This window comes from Neoarius graeffei, chromosome 5 (genome assembly GCF_027579695.1).
Source record: "Neoarius graeffei isolate fNeoGra1 chromosome 5, fNeoGra1.pri, whole genome shotgun sequence".
NCBI lineage: Eukaryota > Metazoa > Chordata > Actinopteri > Siluriformes > Ariidae > Neoarius > Neoarius graeffei.
Genome location: NC_083573.1, coordinates 98,942,571 through 98,960,929, shown reverse-complemented (window position 1 = coordinate 98,960,929; position 18,359 = coordinate 98,942,571). Strand labels below are relative to the sequence as shown.

Sequence of the window (18,359 nt, the reverse complement as noted above, 5' to 3'; positions counted from 1 at the left end):
AAAACGTATCTGCGCCCCTGCGCATGACATCAATGCGAGGGACGCTTCGGGCTGTGAAGGTTCTGAATCTTCTCAATGGAAGGAAGCAGAGGTTAGGGAGCTGATTTCCATTTGGGGGGATGCAGCTATTCAAGCTAGATTGGATGGGTCATACCGCAACCGGGCGGTTTTACTTCCATAAACACTGGCCATGCTCACTGCGTGTGACATCATCGTATCCTGCAATGCGCATGCGGAACACTTTTAGGTCGCTTTTCGTTCATACTGAGGATCACATACAAGTCGCATATATTTGTTAATGTGAACGACCTCACAAAAAAATCGGATTTCACAAAAAAATCGGAATTGAGCATTAAGCCTTGCAGTGTGAACGTAGCGTAAATTACACAGGGAAGTCCGAGTGAAAAATACTATAGTAAGCGTGCATGGAAGAAGAGCCTGGAGACAGAAATCTTAGTTTCTCGGTCGTTAGCCTGTGCTACTTGCTCTCAATAGCACTGGCTTGACTGCTTTATTAGCATTCACTAACACTACTGATGAACGCTACACCGGCTGGAAGGTGACTTCACTGCTGCGCTGATGGCACTGACTCGCGGTTAAGCTCGCGTTGGCCTTCAAGAATGCTGATATGCTGAGAGTGTGTATGTATAATAATAATAATAATAATAATAATAATAATGGCTTTTTTCATGGTCTATCAAATATATTCCATTCAGCGACTCGTCTTCGACTCATTCAGTATCATGCTAGCAGAATGGAATATATCTGATATACCACTCAATGCCAGCTAATATTATTTAAATATTTTTGTGTCAATTCATGACATATAATCCCAGTTAGGACAATTTCAGTTCTGGGTTTTAGCACTTCAAAAAAATGTAAGCATTCATAGGGGGTGAATACTTATACAAGACAATATGGTAAAGCCGAAACCGATGATATCATCAGTTCTACCGTATAAAGACCTTCAAGGTGAATTTTCTCAGGTCACCATAGTGGATCATCTTTGTGTTAGAAGACCTGCCATTATTCTGAAGCTGAGTATTTTTTTTCTTTTCAATAAAACGACCTCCAACATCTGAAAAGCTTCAAGATGGAAAAACACGATTGCAGCAATTTGTCATCATTACTCAACAACTGACTGAAATGAAATGTGTTTCTGTGGCACACTCCCATCATCCTCCAACTTTTCTTTGAAGGGGATTCATATTTTTGTGGACATAAAAGTATTTAAATCACTCTGTCCTCAAGGAGAAAGAGGAGACGCAGGAAACAAGGCTGCTGTTAATTCACTGCATTAATGAATGAATGAATAACAGATGCAGATTCATGAATAAAAAATGTGAAGGTATTTTTCACCTTGAGCCACACATACAGGGATCTGCACAGCGATCTGCTCCTCCAGGGACTCAGAGAGAGGAATTCACCTGAATGCTTCACGCAGAGATCCGAGTCAGCTTGTGTAAATCTCTCTGTTGTGTTTGTTCTCTTTATGGGAACAGAGTGTTAAGGAACGTCATGTGCTAATCAGATCCCAGGTATAAGCCGAGGGTGACATTAAACAACATGCTGTACTGAGTAATGAGTCTCTCTAGAGGAATAACATAAATCGCAGAATCACCAAGGAGACGTTAGAGGAGGACGTAATCAAGCTGAATAAGTGTGGAGGAGTAGAGACTGATTGAAGAACATGGTGGTAAAAAATAGTCATTGTACAGGGACTTGATCATACAGTGCCTTGCAAAAGTATTCATCCCCCTTGGTGTTTGTCCTGTTTTGTCGCATTACAAGCTGGAATTTAAATGGATTTTTGGAGGGTTAGCACCATTTGATTGACACACCATGCCTACAACTTTAAAGGTGAAAATTGTTGTTTTATTGTGACACAAGCAATAATTAACATAAAAAACAGAAATCTGGAGTGTGCAGAGGTATTCATCCTCCAAAATCAATACTTTGTAGAGCCTCCTTTTGCTACAATTACAGCTGCAAGTCTCTTGGGCTATGTATCTATTAGCTTAGCACATCTAGCCACTGGGATTTTTGCCCATTCCTCAAGGCAAAACTGCTCCAACTCCTTCAAGTTAGATGGGTTGCGTTGGTCTACAGCAATCTTCAAGTTATGCCACAGATTCTCAATTGGATTGAGGTCTGGGCTTTGATTAGGCCATTCCAAGACATTTAAATGTTTCCCTTTAAATCACTCCAGTGTAGCTTTAGCAGTATGTTTAGGGTCATTGTCCTGCTGGAACATGAACCTTCATCCCAGTCTGAAGCCTCTGGCTGACTCAAACAGGTTTTCCTCCAGAATTGCCCTGTATTTAGTGCCATCCATCTATCCTTCAGTCCTGACCAGCTTTCCTGTCCCTGCAGATGAAAAACATCCCCACAGCATGATGCTGCCACCACCATGCTTCACTGTAGAAATGGTGTTCTCAGGGTGTTGGGTTTGAGCCACATATGGTATTTCCTGTGATGGCAAAAAGGAGCAATTTTAGTCTCATTTGACCAGAGAATCTTCTTCCATGTGTTTGGGGAGTCTGCCACATGCTGTTGGACAATCTCTAAACGTGTTTTCTTCAGCAATGGCTTTTATTTTCTGGCCACTCTTCCATAAAGCCCCGCTCTGTGGAGCGTACGGCTTAAAGCAGTCCTATGGACAGATACTCCCATCTCCGCTGTGGATCTTTGCAGCTCCTTCAGTGTTATCTTTGGTGTCTTTGTTGCATCTCTGATTAATGCCCTCCTTGCCTGGTCTGTGAGTTTTGGTGGGCGGGGCCTTCTCTTGTCAGGTTTGTAGTGGTGCCATATTCTTTCCATTTTGCTATAATGGATTTAACGGTGCTCCATGGGATATTCAAAGTTTGGGATGTTTTTTATAACCCAACCCTGATCTATACTTCTCCACAACTTTGTCTCTGACCTGTTTGGAGGCTCCTTGGTTCTCATGTTGCTTGCTTAGTAGTGTTGCAGAGTCAGGGTTCTTCCAGAACAGGGTGATTCTGCTAAAGCTACACAGACATCATGTGACAGATCATGTGACACTTTGATTGCACACAGGTGGATTTTAATCAACTAATTATGTGACTTATGAAGTGAATTGGTTGGAGCAGCTCTATTTAGGGGTTTCATACAAAAGGGGGTGAATACTTATGCACAGTCCAGATTTCTGTTTTTTCATCTTAATTATTGTTTGTGTCACAATAAAACAACAATTTTCACCTTTAAAGTGGTGGGCATGTTGTGCTAACTCCCCAAAAATCTATTTTAATTCCAGCTTGTAATGCAACAAAACAGGACAAACACCAAGGGGGATGAATACTTTTGCAAAACACTGTATTTCAGACTATTCATCAGATCACAGTTCAGACTGCCTTTACAAATACACACTGCACTGTATCTATGCATCGATCTCTCCTGTGAAAGATTTATTATGCTGTGAAATGTAGGACTGGCTTTAATAAATATTAAATTATGAGTGACAGTGACTTCATTTCATTGTCTGTGAAGATTAAAATCAATGGCTCACTCAACATGCACCTGGGATAAGAAGATGGATGAAGGTGGCTCAAGACGCTTTCTCATTTTCACCCTTTTTCTGTGCGATGTACAGAATTAGGTCTACCATAATCCTTTCTGTATGTTAACCTCCACTGATAGTGAGCTTCAATTACACAAAAGCATGAAAGTTTAAATAATCCCCAGCTGACCCCCTCGAGCTGCCGAAGCACAAGTTCTCAGAGAGCGAGCTGTCAGAAAGCTGTCTCCTGGAGCTCCGGGAGAGAAAGTCGAGGAGTGTGAATAAAACTGACGGCCCACGGTGGTAATGAGGACGCGGGAGGAAGTGGGTTCAGAGCTTCAGCTGTGATTCAGGATGAGTTTGGAAGTTAGAGAGAAAAGTTAAAATGGGCTTTCTGTCAGGTTACGGATCACACAGAGTGAGTGTGTGTATAAGGTGCACACAGCTAATTCTGAAACACGTTAAAGCAGCTTATATAATGGAGATGATGTACAGTTGTGCTCATAAGTTTACATACCCTGGCAGAATTTTTGCTTTCTTGGCCTTTTTTCAGAGAATATGAATGATAACACAAAAACTTTTTTCCCCACTCATGGTTAGTGGTTGGGTGAAGCCATGTATTGATAAACAACTGTGTTTTCTATTTTTAAATCATAATGACAACAAAAAACATCCAAATGACCCTGATCAAAAGTTTACATACCCCAGTTCTTAATACCGTGTATTGCCCCCTCTAACATCAATGACGGCCTGAAGTCTTTTGTGGTAGTTGTGGATGAGGCTCTTTATTTTCTCAGATGGTAAAGCTGCCCATTCTTCCTGGCAAAAAGCCTCCAGTTCCTGTAAATTCCTGGGCTGTCTTGCATGAACTGCGCGCTTGAGATCTCCCCAGAGTGGCTCAATGATATTGAGGTCAGGAGACTGAGATGGCCACTCCAGAACCTTCACTTTGTTCTGCTGTAGCCAATGACAGGTCGACTTGGCCTTGTGTTTTGGATCGTTGTCATGTTGGAACGTCCAAGTACGTCCCATGCGCAGCTTCCGGGCTGATGAGTGCAAATTTGCCTCCTGTATTTGCTGATAACGTGCTGCATTCATCTTTCCTTCAACTTTGACCAAGTTTCCTGTGCCTTTGTAGCTAACACATCCCCAAAACATCAGCGATCCACCTCCATGCTTTACAGTAGGAATGGTGTTCCTTTCATCATAGGCCTTGTTGACACCTCTCCAAATGTAACGTTTATGGTTGTGGCCAAAAAGTTCAATTTTGGTCTCATCACTCCAAATTACCTTGTTCCAAAAGTTTTGAGGCTTGTCTCTGTGCTGTTTGGCGTAAATTTTTGTTGGTCTACCTGACCGTGGTTTGGTTTTAACAGAGCCCCTGATTTTCCATTTGTTAATCACAGTTTGAACACTGCTGACTGGCATCATCAATTCCTTGGATATCTTTTTGTATCCCTTTCCTGTTTTATACAGTTCAACTACCTTTTCCCATAGATCCATTGAGAATTCTTTTGCTTTCCCCATAACTCAGAATCCAGAAATGTCAGTGGTTGGATGAAAGATGCAAGAGTTTGTCTGGATCCCAGAAACTCACTCAGCTTTTATGCACACACACTGATTACAAGCAAACAGATCACAGGTGAGGATGCTACCTTTAGTAGCCATTCAAACCCATTTGTGTCAATTTCTGTGCATGTTATCAGGCCAAAATCACCAGGGTATGTGAACTTTTGATCAGGGTCATTTGGGTAGTTTCTGTTGTCATTATGATTTAAAAAGAGAAAACACAGTCGTTTGACAATAAATGGTTTCACCCAACCACTAAGCATGAGTGGAAAAGATGTTTTTGTGTTATCATTCATATTCTCTGAAAAATGGTCAAAGAATCATAGATTCTGCCAGGGTATGTAAACTTATGAGCACAACTGTACATTAAGGAGATTTTGTGATCTAATGAGGTGCAACTTCAAAGAATGATGCCTCGAGGTTACTGACATCATAATTTCTTTCCATGGAGCTCAGAAAGACTTCAGACGTAAAGATACAGAGCAGCGAGTTCGCACAAAAGCTGTTTGAATTGTTAAACACGTCTTTAGATGTTCTGTTTGGTTGAATTATTACTGTAGCCTATAAGCAGAAGAATGAAAACAAGCTCAAATCTCTCGTCTAAGACCGGACCGGACCGGACTGGACCAGACCTGGGAAACACTCTCTCTCTCTTTCACACACACACAATCACACACCACTCCCTCCTGCTAAGCTTACTGAAGGAGAAAGAACAATGATTTATGATTACTGAAATTCCAAAACCATGACCTTGTGACGAATCTGAAAAATAAATCTCCTCGTTCCCTAAGTGCAAATAAAAATACCTTTTTCATCCCAGTATTGGAGGACAGACTGTTAGCATGATATGTTGTTTTGTTTTTAAGGGCAGTAATGCTGTATCCATCCTTGAAAAGACACTTTATCCGTCAAGGCTATAGCTAATATATACACAAATCTATTGAAGAAGGCTATATCAAGCTACTCATGTTTCCTGTTTCTGCCAGTTTTATTATTTCTCGTAAATTAAGAATAAAACGTTCTCTTCATTTCAGATCCTGACTGTAGTCTCGTGATAAAATATAATCTATAAAACTGAAAGTCAGTATAATCCCTTTACATCAGCACAATGCATCAAATCACGCAGATACAAATCAAGAGCTTCAGTTAATGTTCACAATGTTCAAACATCTCATCCCATTATCTCTAGCCGCTTTATCCTGTTCTACAGGGTCGCAGGCAAGCTGGAGCCTATCCCAGCTGACTACGGGCGAAAGGCGGGGTACACCCTGGACAAGTCGCCAGGTCATCACAGGGCTGACACATAGACACAGACAACCATTCACACCTACGCTCAATTTAGAGTCACCAGTTAACCTAACCTGCATGTCTTTGGACTGTGGGGGAAACCGGAGCACCCGGAGGAAACCCATGCGGACACGGGGAGAACATGCAAACTCCACACAGAAAGGCCCTCGCCGGCCACGGGGCTCGAACCCGGACCTTCTTGCTGTGAGGTGACACCGCTAACCACTACACCACCGTGCCGCCCCTGTTCAAACATCCGAATGGAAAAAAAATTGTGATCTCACAGTGAAGTGTGACTTTCTTTCACTGTGGTATGGGTGTTGGTTTGAGCCACATGAGTATTTTTGGTTTAAGTATTTCAGAAACTGCTGATCTCCTGGGGTTTTCACACACAACAGTCTCCAGAGTTTACACAGACAGAATGGTGTGAAAAACAAAAAACATCGAGTGAGTGAGTGACAGTTCTGTGGATGGAAATAAATGCCTTGTTGATAAGAGAGATCAGAAAATGGACAGATTAGTTTGAGCGTTTTTGCCAGGAAGGATATAGTAACTCATATAATCACTCTATACAACCATGGTGAGCAGAAACACATCTCAGCATGCAACAGCAGAACAGAAGAACACACTGGGTTCCACTCCTGCAGCCAACAACAGGGATCTTAGAATCAACAAGAAGTTCCTATTAAAGTGGCCTGTGAGTGTATCTCATCTCATTATCTCTAGCCGCTTTATCCTGTTCTACAGGGTCACAGGCAAGCTGGAGCCTATCCCAGCTGACTACGGACGAAAGGCGGGGTACACCCTGGACAAGTCGCCAGGTCATCGCAGGGCTGACACAGACAACCATTCACACTCACATTCACACCTACGCTCAATTTAGAGTCACCAGTTAACCTAACCTGCATGTCTTTGGACTGTGGGGGAAACCGGAGCACCTGGAGGAAACCCACGCGGACACGGGGAGAACATGCAAACTCCGCACAGAAAGGCCCTCGCCGGCCACGGGGCTCAAACCCGGACCTTCTTGCTGTGAGGCGACAGCGCTAACCACTACACCACCGTGCCGCCCTGTCCTAGAACCTCTCAAACAAAACACCGCTGTTTGAAGTAAGTGAAATGATAGCCAGTGCATTGCTACACTATAATCCAGCTGTTTCTTCTATCACAATTTCGATGCAAGTTCTGCAATAAAGCACTCAGCCTCTCTGATAGTTCCTCCACATGGTGTGAAGATCAAAGGACTAACAGAACCATGCTCGACTTCTATCACACATTGATTGTACGGTCGCTTCTTCTCATTCTCGTTGCTTGTAAAGGTCATATCCAATTTCTGGTTTAGGTGGCTCTTTGAGAAAGGGTTCTTACTGTGGGAAGAACTTCTCCTGTCAAAGTCTAAAGATGTGGCTCAATCTGAACACTGTAACATACATCCTGAGAAGATTTGCAAACAAGTCTCGTACATTATCATGCCACCTGACTGCAATCACTCAAGTCTGTTCTGGCTAAATAATACCCTCAAAAAAGAAAAAGAAAAACAGAAAAAGCTCAGACAGTTTAGCAGAGGAAGAAAATTGGAGCCCATGAAGATCACCCATGATGATTCTGCTGACAATGTGACGAGAATATTAAAATATAACGAACCGTTCTTACCTTACCAGGAGGGAGTAAATTCTGTGAATAAGTTTAACTATGAGAGTGTCAGTAATAAAACTGTTCCTGTGAAGTCTTTCCAATCAGAAAACTAGTTATATAGTACATGGTTGATGTTTGTGTGCTGTCTGTGGAGGGTTTTGTCTGAGTTTGAATTACAGTGTTAACACATTCGCATTTCGGAATTTTAAAATACATTCATACAGTGCCTTCGGCAATGAGATGTGGATCTTAAATCATAAAATTCTCTTCTACAGTGCCTTGCAAAAGTATTCATCCCCCTTGGTGTTTGTCCTGTTTTGTTGCATTACAAGCTGGAATTAAAATGGATTTTGGGGGGGTTAGTACCATTTGATTTACACAACATGCCGACCACTTTAAAGGTGCAAATTGTTGTTTTATTGTGACACAAACAATAATTAAGATGAAAAAACAGAAATCTGGACTGTGCATAGGTATTCACCCCCTTTCGTATGAAACCCCTAAATAAGAGCTGGTCCAACCAATTCACTTCATAAGTCACATAATTAGTTGATTAAGATCCACCTGTGTGCAATCAAAGTGTCACATGATCTGTCACATGATGTCTGTATAAATCAACCTGTTCTGGAAGGACCTGGACTCTGCAACACTACTAAGCAATCAACATGAGAACCAAGGAGCCTTCAAACAGGTCAGAGACAAAGTTGTGGAGAAGTATAGATCAGGGCTGGGTTATAAAAAATATCCCAAAATTTGAATATCCCACAGAGCACCATTAAATCCATTATAGCAAAATGGAAAGAATATGGCACCACTACAAACCTGACAAGAGAAGGCCCCGCCCACCAAAACTCACAGACCGGGCAAGGAGGGCATTAATCAGAGATGCAACAAAGACACCAAAGATAACACTGAAGGAGCTGCAAAGATCCACAACGGAGATGGGAGTATCTGTCTATAGGACCACTTTAAGCTGTACACCTCACAGAGTGGGGCTTTATGGAAGAGTGGCCAGAAAAAAAGCCATTGCTTACTTTTTGGCCATCATGGGAAATGCCATGTGTGGTGCAAACCCAACACCCTGAGAACACCATTCCTACAGTGAAGCATGGTGGTGGCAGCATAATGCTGTGGGGATATTTTTCATCTGCAGGGACAGGAAAGCTGGTCAGGACTGAAGGAAAGATGGATGGCACTAAATACAGGGCAATTCTGGAGGAAATCCTGTTTGAGTCAGCCAGAGGTTTGAGACTGGGATGAAGGTTCACAGTCTAGCAGGACAATGACCCTAAAGGTACTGCTAAAGTTACACTGGAGTGGTTTAAAGGGAAACATTTAAATGTCTTGGAATGGCTTAATCAAAGCCCAGACCTCAATCCAATTGAGAATCTGTGGCATAACTTGAAGATTGCTGTACACCAACGCAACCCATCTAACTTGAAGGAGTTGGAGCAGTTTTGCCTTGAGGAATGGGCAAAAATCCCAGTGGCTAGATGTGCTAAGCTAATAGAGACATAGCCCAAGAGACTTGCAGCTGTAATTGTAGCAAAAGGAGGCTCTACAAAGTATTGACTTTTGGGGGGGTGAAGTCCGGAGTGCACACTCCAGATTTCTGTTTTTTCATCTTAATTATTGTTTGTGTCACAATAAAAAAAACAAAAACAATATGCACCTTTAAAGTTGTAGGCATGGTGTGTAAATCAAATGGTGCTAACCCTCCAAAAATCCATTTTAATTCCAGCTTGTAATTCAATAAAACAGGACAAACACCCAAGGGGGATGAATACTTTTGCAAGGCATTGTATACAGTTGCCAATGTAGAATTTTGGCATGCAGTCAATAGCTGAGTTTCCACTGAAGTTTTGCGCAAAACAGATGCGATATTTTAAAAATTTCAACAAAACACAACTGGTTTGTTTTCCATTAAATGATGCAATGCAATTAAAGCTGTGTTTTCTCCTCTCGTGCTCTTTTTTCAGAATGGTATCATGCTGGTGGCAGCTACAGTGAAGCATGGTGGTGGCAGCTGACTATGGGCGAGAGGCGGGGTACACCCTGGACAAGTCACCAGGTCATCGCAGGGCTTTCATTATAATTATTCTTTTCTAATTCTAATTTGGCCTCATTTTATATCAAATGTGCTTCAGAAATGAAAGGGTTACTGTCCTGAAAACATTAAAATCGAGTTATCCAATAAGATTGTTCTGTTTGTTGTCTCTACGTAGGCGGAGAAGAGTTTAGAGCTGCTCACTCACTGATTAGAACTTCATTGCCGAGACAGAAGGCCATGGCAGTGTATGTTTATGTAGGAAATGACAGATGAATTAACCAATCAGATTTAGATTTATAGTGGGAGGGACCAAAAATGTATCGCCCTCAGCCTTCTCGAAGGCCAATGCAAGCTTAACCGTGAGTCGGCGCCATCAGCGCAGCAGTGAAGTCACCTTCCAGCTGGTGTAGTGTTAGCGAATGCTTATAAAGCGGTCAAGCCAGTGCTATCGAGAGCAAGTAGCAAAGGCTAACAACCGAGAAACTAAGATTTCTGTCTCCAGACTCTTCTTCCACGCTACACACTCGCTACAGTATTTTTCACTCAGACTTAAGTATTATTTTCCCTGTGTAATTTACTCAGTTATTTTTAAAATCAACATCGACAGTTACACACAACGGAGCGACCTGGCAGCCTGACACTAATCCCTTACAAAATCGTTTGCCCTGTTACTTTTTTGGTGTTTGGCTAAGTTTTGGCTGAGCTCAAGTCCCAGCTCTAATAGTAACGGTTCACCACTGCTGTACAATGGCCACTTTCTGAAATGTTCCAATTTTTATTTAACAAATCCATTACAACAGATCTAATCAAATATATCACATCATGCTTGACTATGGTTTTGGCCATGACAAAAACAATTAATTAGGGAATAAATATACAGATTGTGAGTTTAAAGCAGAATTCACATGGATACTTTCATCTGACATGGTAATATGTTTCCATTATTACCGTACCTCTGCCAACTTTGTTGGGCGAGGTTATGTTTTCGCCTCTGTTTGTTTGTCTGTTCCCAAGGTAACTCAAAAAGTAGTGAACAGATTTGGATGAAATTTGGAGGAAAGGTGAGCCATGGGCCAAGGAACAACTGATTAGATTTTGATACAAATCTGGATAAGTATGTGCAGCCAGGATTTTTTGTTTGTTTGTTCCCAATGTAATTCAAAAAGTAGTGAACAGATTTGGACGAAATTTGGTGGACAGCTTTAGTATTATCCTAGGTTCAAGTGATTTAACTTTGATGTTGATAATATGTGGCTTGATGGATGTATGCACTCTACCATGTGCCCTTCTAGATAGATAGATAGTTTATTTATAATTTTAAAAAATCACAATATTGTATCGTATGCAAAAATAAAGTATGCCAGTTTATCCAGCCTTGGGGATTTGGTTCATTTGAATGACTTTATTCCTGTTTCCTTTCCAATAAGCCCCCAGTCTAGACAATATATATTTACTGACACGATGCTGTTGGTAATAGTGGGTTACTGTCCATTGTATAAGAAGGTTACGCCTCATCTTCTGAGATCATAATGACAGCAGTGCATGAGAATATCAATATCCTAAAATAACGTAGATATGTGTGTTTGAGGCTCTTCTGCTCTGGCGCCAAAGCCTTAACCACATGATCCACCATAACCACTGATGGTCAGGGTTCTGTACAGAAAATCATTACAGGAGAAGGTATCTGATGGGTGTGTGTGAGAGAGAGAGAGAGAGAGAGAGAGAGAGAAGCAATATTCAGAGACAGATCAATTTTGTAGTTTTAAAGATTGTCATTCTGGTTTGAATAGCAGAGTTCTCCTTCAGATCCATATTACTTCTATATAGGACACTGTTCAACTAAAAAAAAATTAAAAACAGGCTTAATTATATTGCTTATACATTTCTAAATGTACAGAAATAGTTAAATAAGCTCTGTTTAAATACCCTTTTTCCATCCAGACCCTCTTTTCTCCCCTTAAGAATATATTATTTCAAACCTATGCAATATTTAATGTGAATATTTATCCTGTCCCTGCCTCATAAACTATTATCTCTATTACAAATATAAACTCATTTTCAAATAGTCACATAATACAGAAGTGTCTATACGTGTGTATGTGCACTGTGTTCACAACAACCTTCAAGCCATGTGCAAAGTGTTTGCATAAAATCATCCTGAAAATTTCCGATCACACAAAAGTAACATTTATGTAAATAAAATAGTCAACCGTGTACAGCCTCTCTTGGATGGAGATGTGTGTTTCTGATGCTGATGCTGTTTTTGTGCTGTATAAGTACAAGACTCTGAAGAAGCCGTAGCTTCTTATCTTGAGCTTCAGTCATTAACATGAAATCTCTGTTTGTTCCATATTCCCTTTTTGAGCTCATGCTAAATAATTTTTGCTTTTGTAGTGGTAGAGTGATGATCATAACACTGAATCCAGGACTGCATCTATAGTAACCGTCCAACGTTAGGACATGATCCCGAACACTGGATTATGGCGACAGATACTGGGACCGTGCTCTTCGTAGTCTTTCTTTGTGTGACATACATGGAAGAACTCAGGCTGTAATGAAACAGAAATATGTGCAAGATATAATCAAAACTATACTTAAGACAACAATTTGGCATTAAGGTAGAGTGTACTGAAAAGTAATGATCAAATAACTGTTAGGGCAAGTCAAACTTACAGTCAAAAGGCACAATTTGAAATAAGATGCTTGTGTGTGTGGAGTATTACCGTTGAGGCCAACATGGACCCTCCAAACCAGACAGCGTATCTCTGCATATGATGTGTGATCACCTGTACCTCGATTGGTTTAGGCTGCAAGAAAGAAAAATAGTAAGGTAACAATAACAAGAAAAACTCCCTACAGTACCAGCACCACTGATACATGATAGAAACCAATCTCAAGGCTAGACATTCTGAAAACACAGTGAAGTGGTCAGGTATGACGCATATATGTTGCAGGTCAAAGTCCTTACAAGCAAGTCTTGCCACTTGGCAGCCATCTTGGTAACACCCCCAGGCAGTTATTCCCCTCTCTAAATGAACAGGGACTGCGAGCTGGCCTAGTGGTTAGCGTGTCCGCCTCTCGATCGCGAGTTCTACTCGCAATCGGGTCATACCAGAGACCATCATAAAAATGGTACCTACTACTGTCTGGCAAGGCACACTGCAATACAGATGCAAGTGGGGAGTCAAACTCTCATGGTTGCCCGAGGACTAGCCCCCTGCTGTAACCCTAGCTGTATAGGCGAAAGGCCAAGGGCTATACAAACACAGATCAGCGCCACCCAATGCACCTTAAGGGCCTGCTTAGTACTGGGACAGGAGATTGCCTGCAAAGACCAGGTCCTGGCATAGGAAGGACTTTGGCTTTTTTTTTTTTTTAAATGAATGGGGAGAGAACCATAACAGCATGTTCAATGGCCAACAGGTCATAAAAACTGCATGTGTAGAATCACCAGGCAAATCTGATTTTGAAAAAATGCTTAAAGTTTGGGGGAAGCCATGGCCTAATGGTTAGAGAAACAGCTTTGGGACCAAAAGGTTGCTGGTTTGGTTCCCTGGACCAGCAGGAATGGCTGAAGTTCCCTTGAGCAAGGCACTTAACCCCAGCTGACCACTGTCCTGGGTATGTCGGGGGTCCTGTTGTACATCACTCTGGATAAGAGCATCTGATAAATGCCTGTAATGTAATGTGACCTTGCCCCAAAATAAGGTTTAAAATCTTCCCCACCACCATAGGTTATATGGTACCATACACGTGCAACTGTGTGCTAGCATCAGTGCAGCAACACAATTGGCTTAATATTTCCTTGTTCTGCAGATGACTGGCTTTTGGGGGTAGAGGCAGGAGATGTGCATACAACCGCCATATTTGGTGTTATGGACTTTCCCCATAGATTTCTATTCAGAATTCTTTAAGTGGTTGTTTCCTCCCTTATAACATCACTCTGCATGCCCAGATTCTCCACTTACCTGGTCCTCAACTACAACCAGTCCCTCTTTGCTCACATTATATCAATATTTATTTTGACTCTCTGTCTAATCACTCAACCCTCGTCCACCCACTTCTGCGTTACCCCCAACCCTAGTATTTTGTGTCAAAATGTGCTGTATTGTTCCAAGGGTTATATTTAAATCTTGTGCATTCCCAGAAATATTTTTTTTCACTGGCATGTATTTTTTTATTAACTGTCTAACAATACATCAAGAATATTGGACTAATGGTTGTTTATCTCTATGTGTCAGCCCTGCAATGATCTGGCGACTTGTCCAAGGTGTACCCCGCCTCTTGCCCATAGTCAGCTGGGATAGGCTCCAATTTGCCCACAACCTTGCACAGGATAAGCGGTTACAGATAATGGATGGATGAATGGATGGAGTATTAGACTTGCCATTACACTCCTGCAAACATTTACCTCAGAAAGGCAGTATTATCTCACCACTTATTCATATTCTACTAATTTGTGAGTAATCCCCCCCCATCATTTAAACCCTGTCTGAGATTTATACTATAGCAGGGTGGGCATGTGTTAACATGGGCTTGTACCTTGAGTAAGGGGTTGAGGCTGAGACATATCCAGATATGAATACAGGTGGACTATGTACAAACTTTATTGACTGATGAAAACCAGCTGGCCTGCAATCATGCTGAAAGTAAAGAGAGCCTAGAGCCATGCTGGACTGATGTTCTGTGCTCAGAGGCATGCTGAAAAAATTAAAGACCTTTGAATGAAACTCACACTGGGTCACTTATGACAGGAGAATCTTCTCCAGGTCCAGGAAAGGCAACAATCAGGACTCCCAACCAAGGCAATTTTCACTGGGAGATGATGTCCTTGTATTACTTCCAACATCCAGCTAAACATTTACTTTCTATGAAGTACAGACCTTTTAGGGTTGCAAGACAGGTTGGTTGATAACAATGAGTTGTGAGCAGACAGGTGAAACAGCGAATTTCCTATCTCAGTTTTTCTTAAACAGTGAAAAGAGAGGGTCCTTGTTGCTCTTGTGATGGTAATCGCAAAGAGATATGAGGTAGAACTAGAATGCCCAAAAACAGGTAATCCAGTTCTAGTACCACTTCCCAGAGAGCACTGGTTTCCGAGGTGTAGGCTGATTTTTCAGACCTGTTCTCCTCTTCCTGGTTGGTCACACAGACCTCACAGAACACCACCTTGAGACTCCTTCTGCATTCATTTTGCAGAGCCAGACATACCCATTACCCAACACGAGAGAACAATTGGGAAAATCCTGGACATAGAGTAATAGAGGAATTGCGTAGTGATTGGAATTTTAATTATGCAGAAGCGGGATGGGGAAGTTTGGTTCTGCATGGATTACCAAAAGCTGAACCAAGGGCTATTTGCAGATTTTCTTGTCCTCAAGTCCAGTTTAGTTTACAGAAATTCATTGCACATATGTTTGGGCTCCCTGAAACCACTTAGGCTCACAACAAACCTAGTGGCGTGTGCAATTGGATGGTATGGTATCTGGGTTTTCACTTGAATCTTGAGCAGATGTGCTTGACCAAATTAATAAGTTGGCAGCAATCACAGCCTCCCTATGGTCCAAGACCACAAAATTAGGGGAGATATTTCCTGGTGCTTGCAGGATATCATTTTGCATCGTGCCTAAGTATTCATTCCTCAGACTGATCTCACCAAAAAAGAATGACCAGATCCAGCACAATGATAAAAGTAGTGCAGGCTTGCCTTAATAAGTATTAAATCAGTTCTCTCTTGCTTTGCTTCTTTCACTTCTCTGTGCTCTGCATGCCGCAGACCAACATGTTTTTGTCCCAGGTGCTGTAAATCAACTGGAAGCTCTTTGTATGGTAGTCCAAATACAGCATTAATTGAAATTCCATTCATTTCTGATCATCCTTGCTAGGGCACCTTTTCACTCTGTTTGGCTAATGCCCCATTGCAGTGGCTCCCTTGTATGAAGGATACCAACCCACAGATAACTGGTTGGTGTCTGGCATTTTAAGTTCACCATGGTTCACAGGATGCAAATGGTTCTTTGCCTTGTTGCCTGGGCTATACCCATGGAGGTATACCCAAAGAGAGGGATTTAGAGAGCCTGGAGACAAGCCAAAAGTGTAATGGTTGATGCGTGATGCCTGAACCCTGTTTCTCTCACTTGGTTTGTACAGGAAATATAGTGCGAGATGAAAACCTGAGGCTGGATTTGGCATTTAGTGAACAAAAAGCTCAAGCTTGAAACTTCCCCTGGGTCTGCTCTGTTCTCTGGGTAGGATACTGTTGAATTTAGTACGCAAATGTATGTATGTATGTATGTATGTATGCATCTCATTTGTAGCTGTCATGGTGCACAGTCGGAACTAAATGCAGTAGCCAGTGGGTGGTAGACCATGGTTGAGCATGATAAAGTTCATCCAGGGGTGTTAACAAATAGCAAAACCTTATCTAGTTAGTATGTTAAAATGGTTGAAATTAAATGAAAGCTACCATGGCTTCACCAAGCAGCAAACTGGATTTCATGCATAGCTTCTTCCTTTGTTTGTCAATACTGTTAATGTGCAGGATTTAAATGTCCATTTAACTGACCTGCCCTTTTAGTTTTGATGTATTACATGCTGAAATGCTAACCTTTATCCTGCCTCCACTCAGCTCCTCACTGAGACGGAGTCTGGCATCAACTGCACGCTTCAGATCCCTTTGTAGCCGTCGACCAAAGTCCCTGAACATAGTGGATCCTCCAGAGAGCACTATATTCTAACACAGACACACACACAGTTACATTATTAAACTTACCCAGAAATTATTACTTGTAGCAAATAAAACTTGTTGTTGGTATTCTACAAATCGCATCATATCTCGCATCAAGTTCATGTTTCATGTTTGAACTTGATATCGCATCAAGTTCATGTTTCTCACTGCAGAAGTGCATCAATCTTTTAAACCAGAAATACACTTTTCCTAATGAGCATTTGAAGGGCAGTTGCTCAAGACCATGCTGCCTACGCATCATCTTTAATTATAGCAACAAGGACTGCGTCGGCGGCACGGTGGTGTAGTGGTTAGCGCTGTCGCCTCACAGCAAGAAGGTCCTGGGTTCGAGCCCCATGGCCGGCGAGGGCCTTTCTGTGTGGAGTTTGCATGTTCTCCCCGTGTCCGCGTGGGTTTCCTCCGGGTGCTCCGGTTTCCCCCACAGTCCAAAGACATGCAGGTTAGGTTAACTGGTGACTCTAAATTGACTGTAGGTGTGAATGTGAGTGTGAATGGTTGTCTGTGTCTATGTGTCAGCCCTGTGATGACCTGGCGACTTGTCCAGGGTGTACCCCGCCTTTCGCCCGTAGTCAGCTGGGATAGGCTCCAGCTTGCCTGTAGAACAGGATAAAGCGGCTACAGATAATGAGATGAGAAGGACTGCGTCTCAAAATGAAATGGACATCAAGATTTTCATCTTTCAAGAAATGGACATCAAGTTTGTGCAATTGTAAGCTGCTGAAAGTCCCTGACAAGCAGTGAGGGAGATGTGTGCAACTTATATGAGGTGGATATGTTTTATCCTGGCAGCAGAAAACACCAACTATAAAGAAAAATACTATGGCAGATTTGTACAAGAAAGTATTGTCATCGATCATAGCAAATGAGCTGTCGATAGAAAGAAACAACAATATTTGTACCCATCATTTAATTGCAGTGACTTTTTTAGGCTTAAATTCAAGCCCTATTAAATGTTATAGAAATACTCAATTGGGAGAAATACTGTCTGAGGCTTCCATTCTGTACAGTCTTGTACAATAGCCTCTTTGTCATCTTCTTTCAGCTGTTCCCGTTAGGGGTCTCCACAGCGGATAATGTCCCTCCATCTCCTCCTGTCCTCTGTATCTTTTTCTGTCCTCATGTCCTCCTTCACCATATCCATAAATCTCATCTTAGCTGTTCCTCTTTTCCTTCTACCTGCCAACTCCATCTCCAGCATTGTTTTCCCAATGTACCCTCAATCTCTCCTCTGTATGTGTCCAAACCATCTCAATCTCACTTTGTCTCCAAGCCGTCCTACATGTCCTGTCCCTCTGATATACTCATTTCTAACTCTGTCCAACTTTGTCTGTCCCAATGAAAATCTCAACATCTTCAACTGTGCTACCTCCAGTTCAGCTTTCTGTCTGATAGTAGTCATAATAGTATACAAGGGTATTTCAAAAAGTTCTTGGCCTCACCCTGAAACAAGGGGCGTAAACCCCAGTTTTGTGACTTAACTGTGTACTATAAAGCCTTATAACACTGTCCACAAAAACTCAAATGAAAGAAGAGATCAAGGAAAAAAGGAG

At 41.9% G+C, this 18,359-nt stretch overlaps 1 protein-coding gene across 2 annotated transcripts in view; it reads right to left on the bottom strand.

Moving 5' to 3' along the window:
* Positions 1-11,443: 11,443 nt before the first annotated feature.
* Positions 11,444-18,359, bottom strand: part of actr3b (actin related protein 3B) — a 49,969-nt gene continuing 43,053 nt past the window's right edge. For both annotated transcript variants that reach the window (XM_060920744.1, XM_060920745.1), the window contains 3 exons: positions 16,669-16,794; positions 12,785-12,868; positions 11,444-12,610 (listed from right to left, as the gene is read on the bottom strand). In XM_060920744.1, the coding sequence (XP_060776727.1) occupies positions 12,515-12,610; positions 12,785-12,868; positions 16,669-16,794 (306 nt within the window). In that variant the 3' untranslated portion in view covers positions 11,444-12,514. The remainder of the gene's footprint in view (positions 12,611-12,784; positions 12,869-16,668; positions 16,795-18,359) is intronic.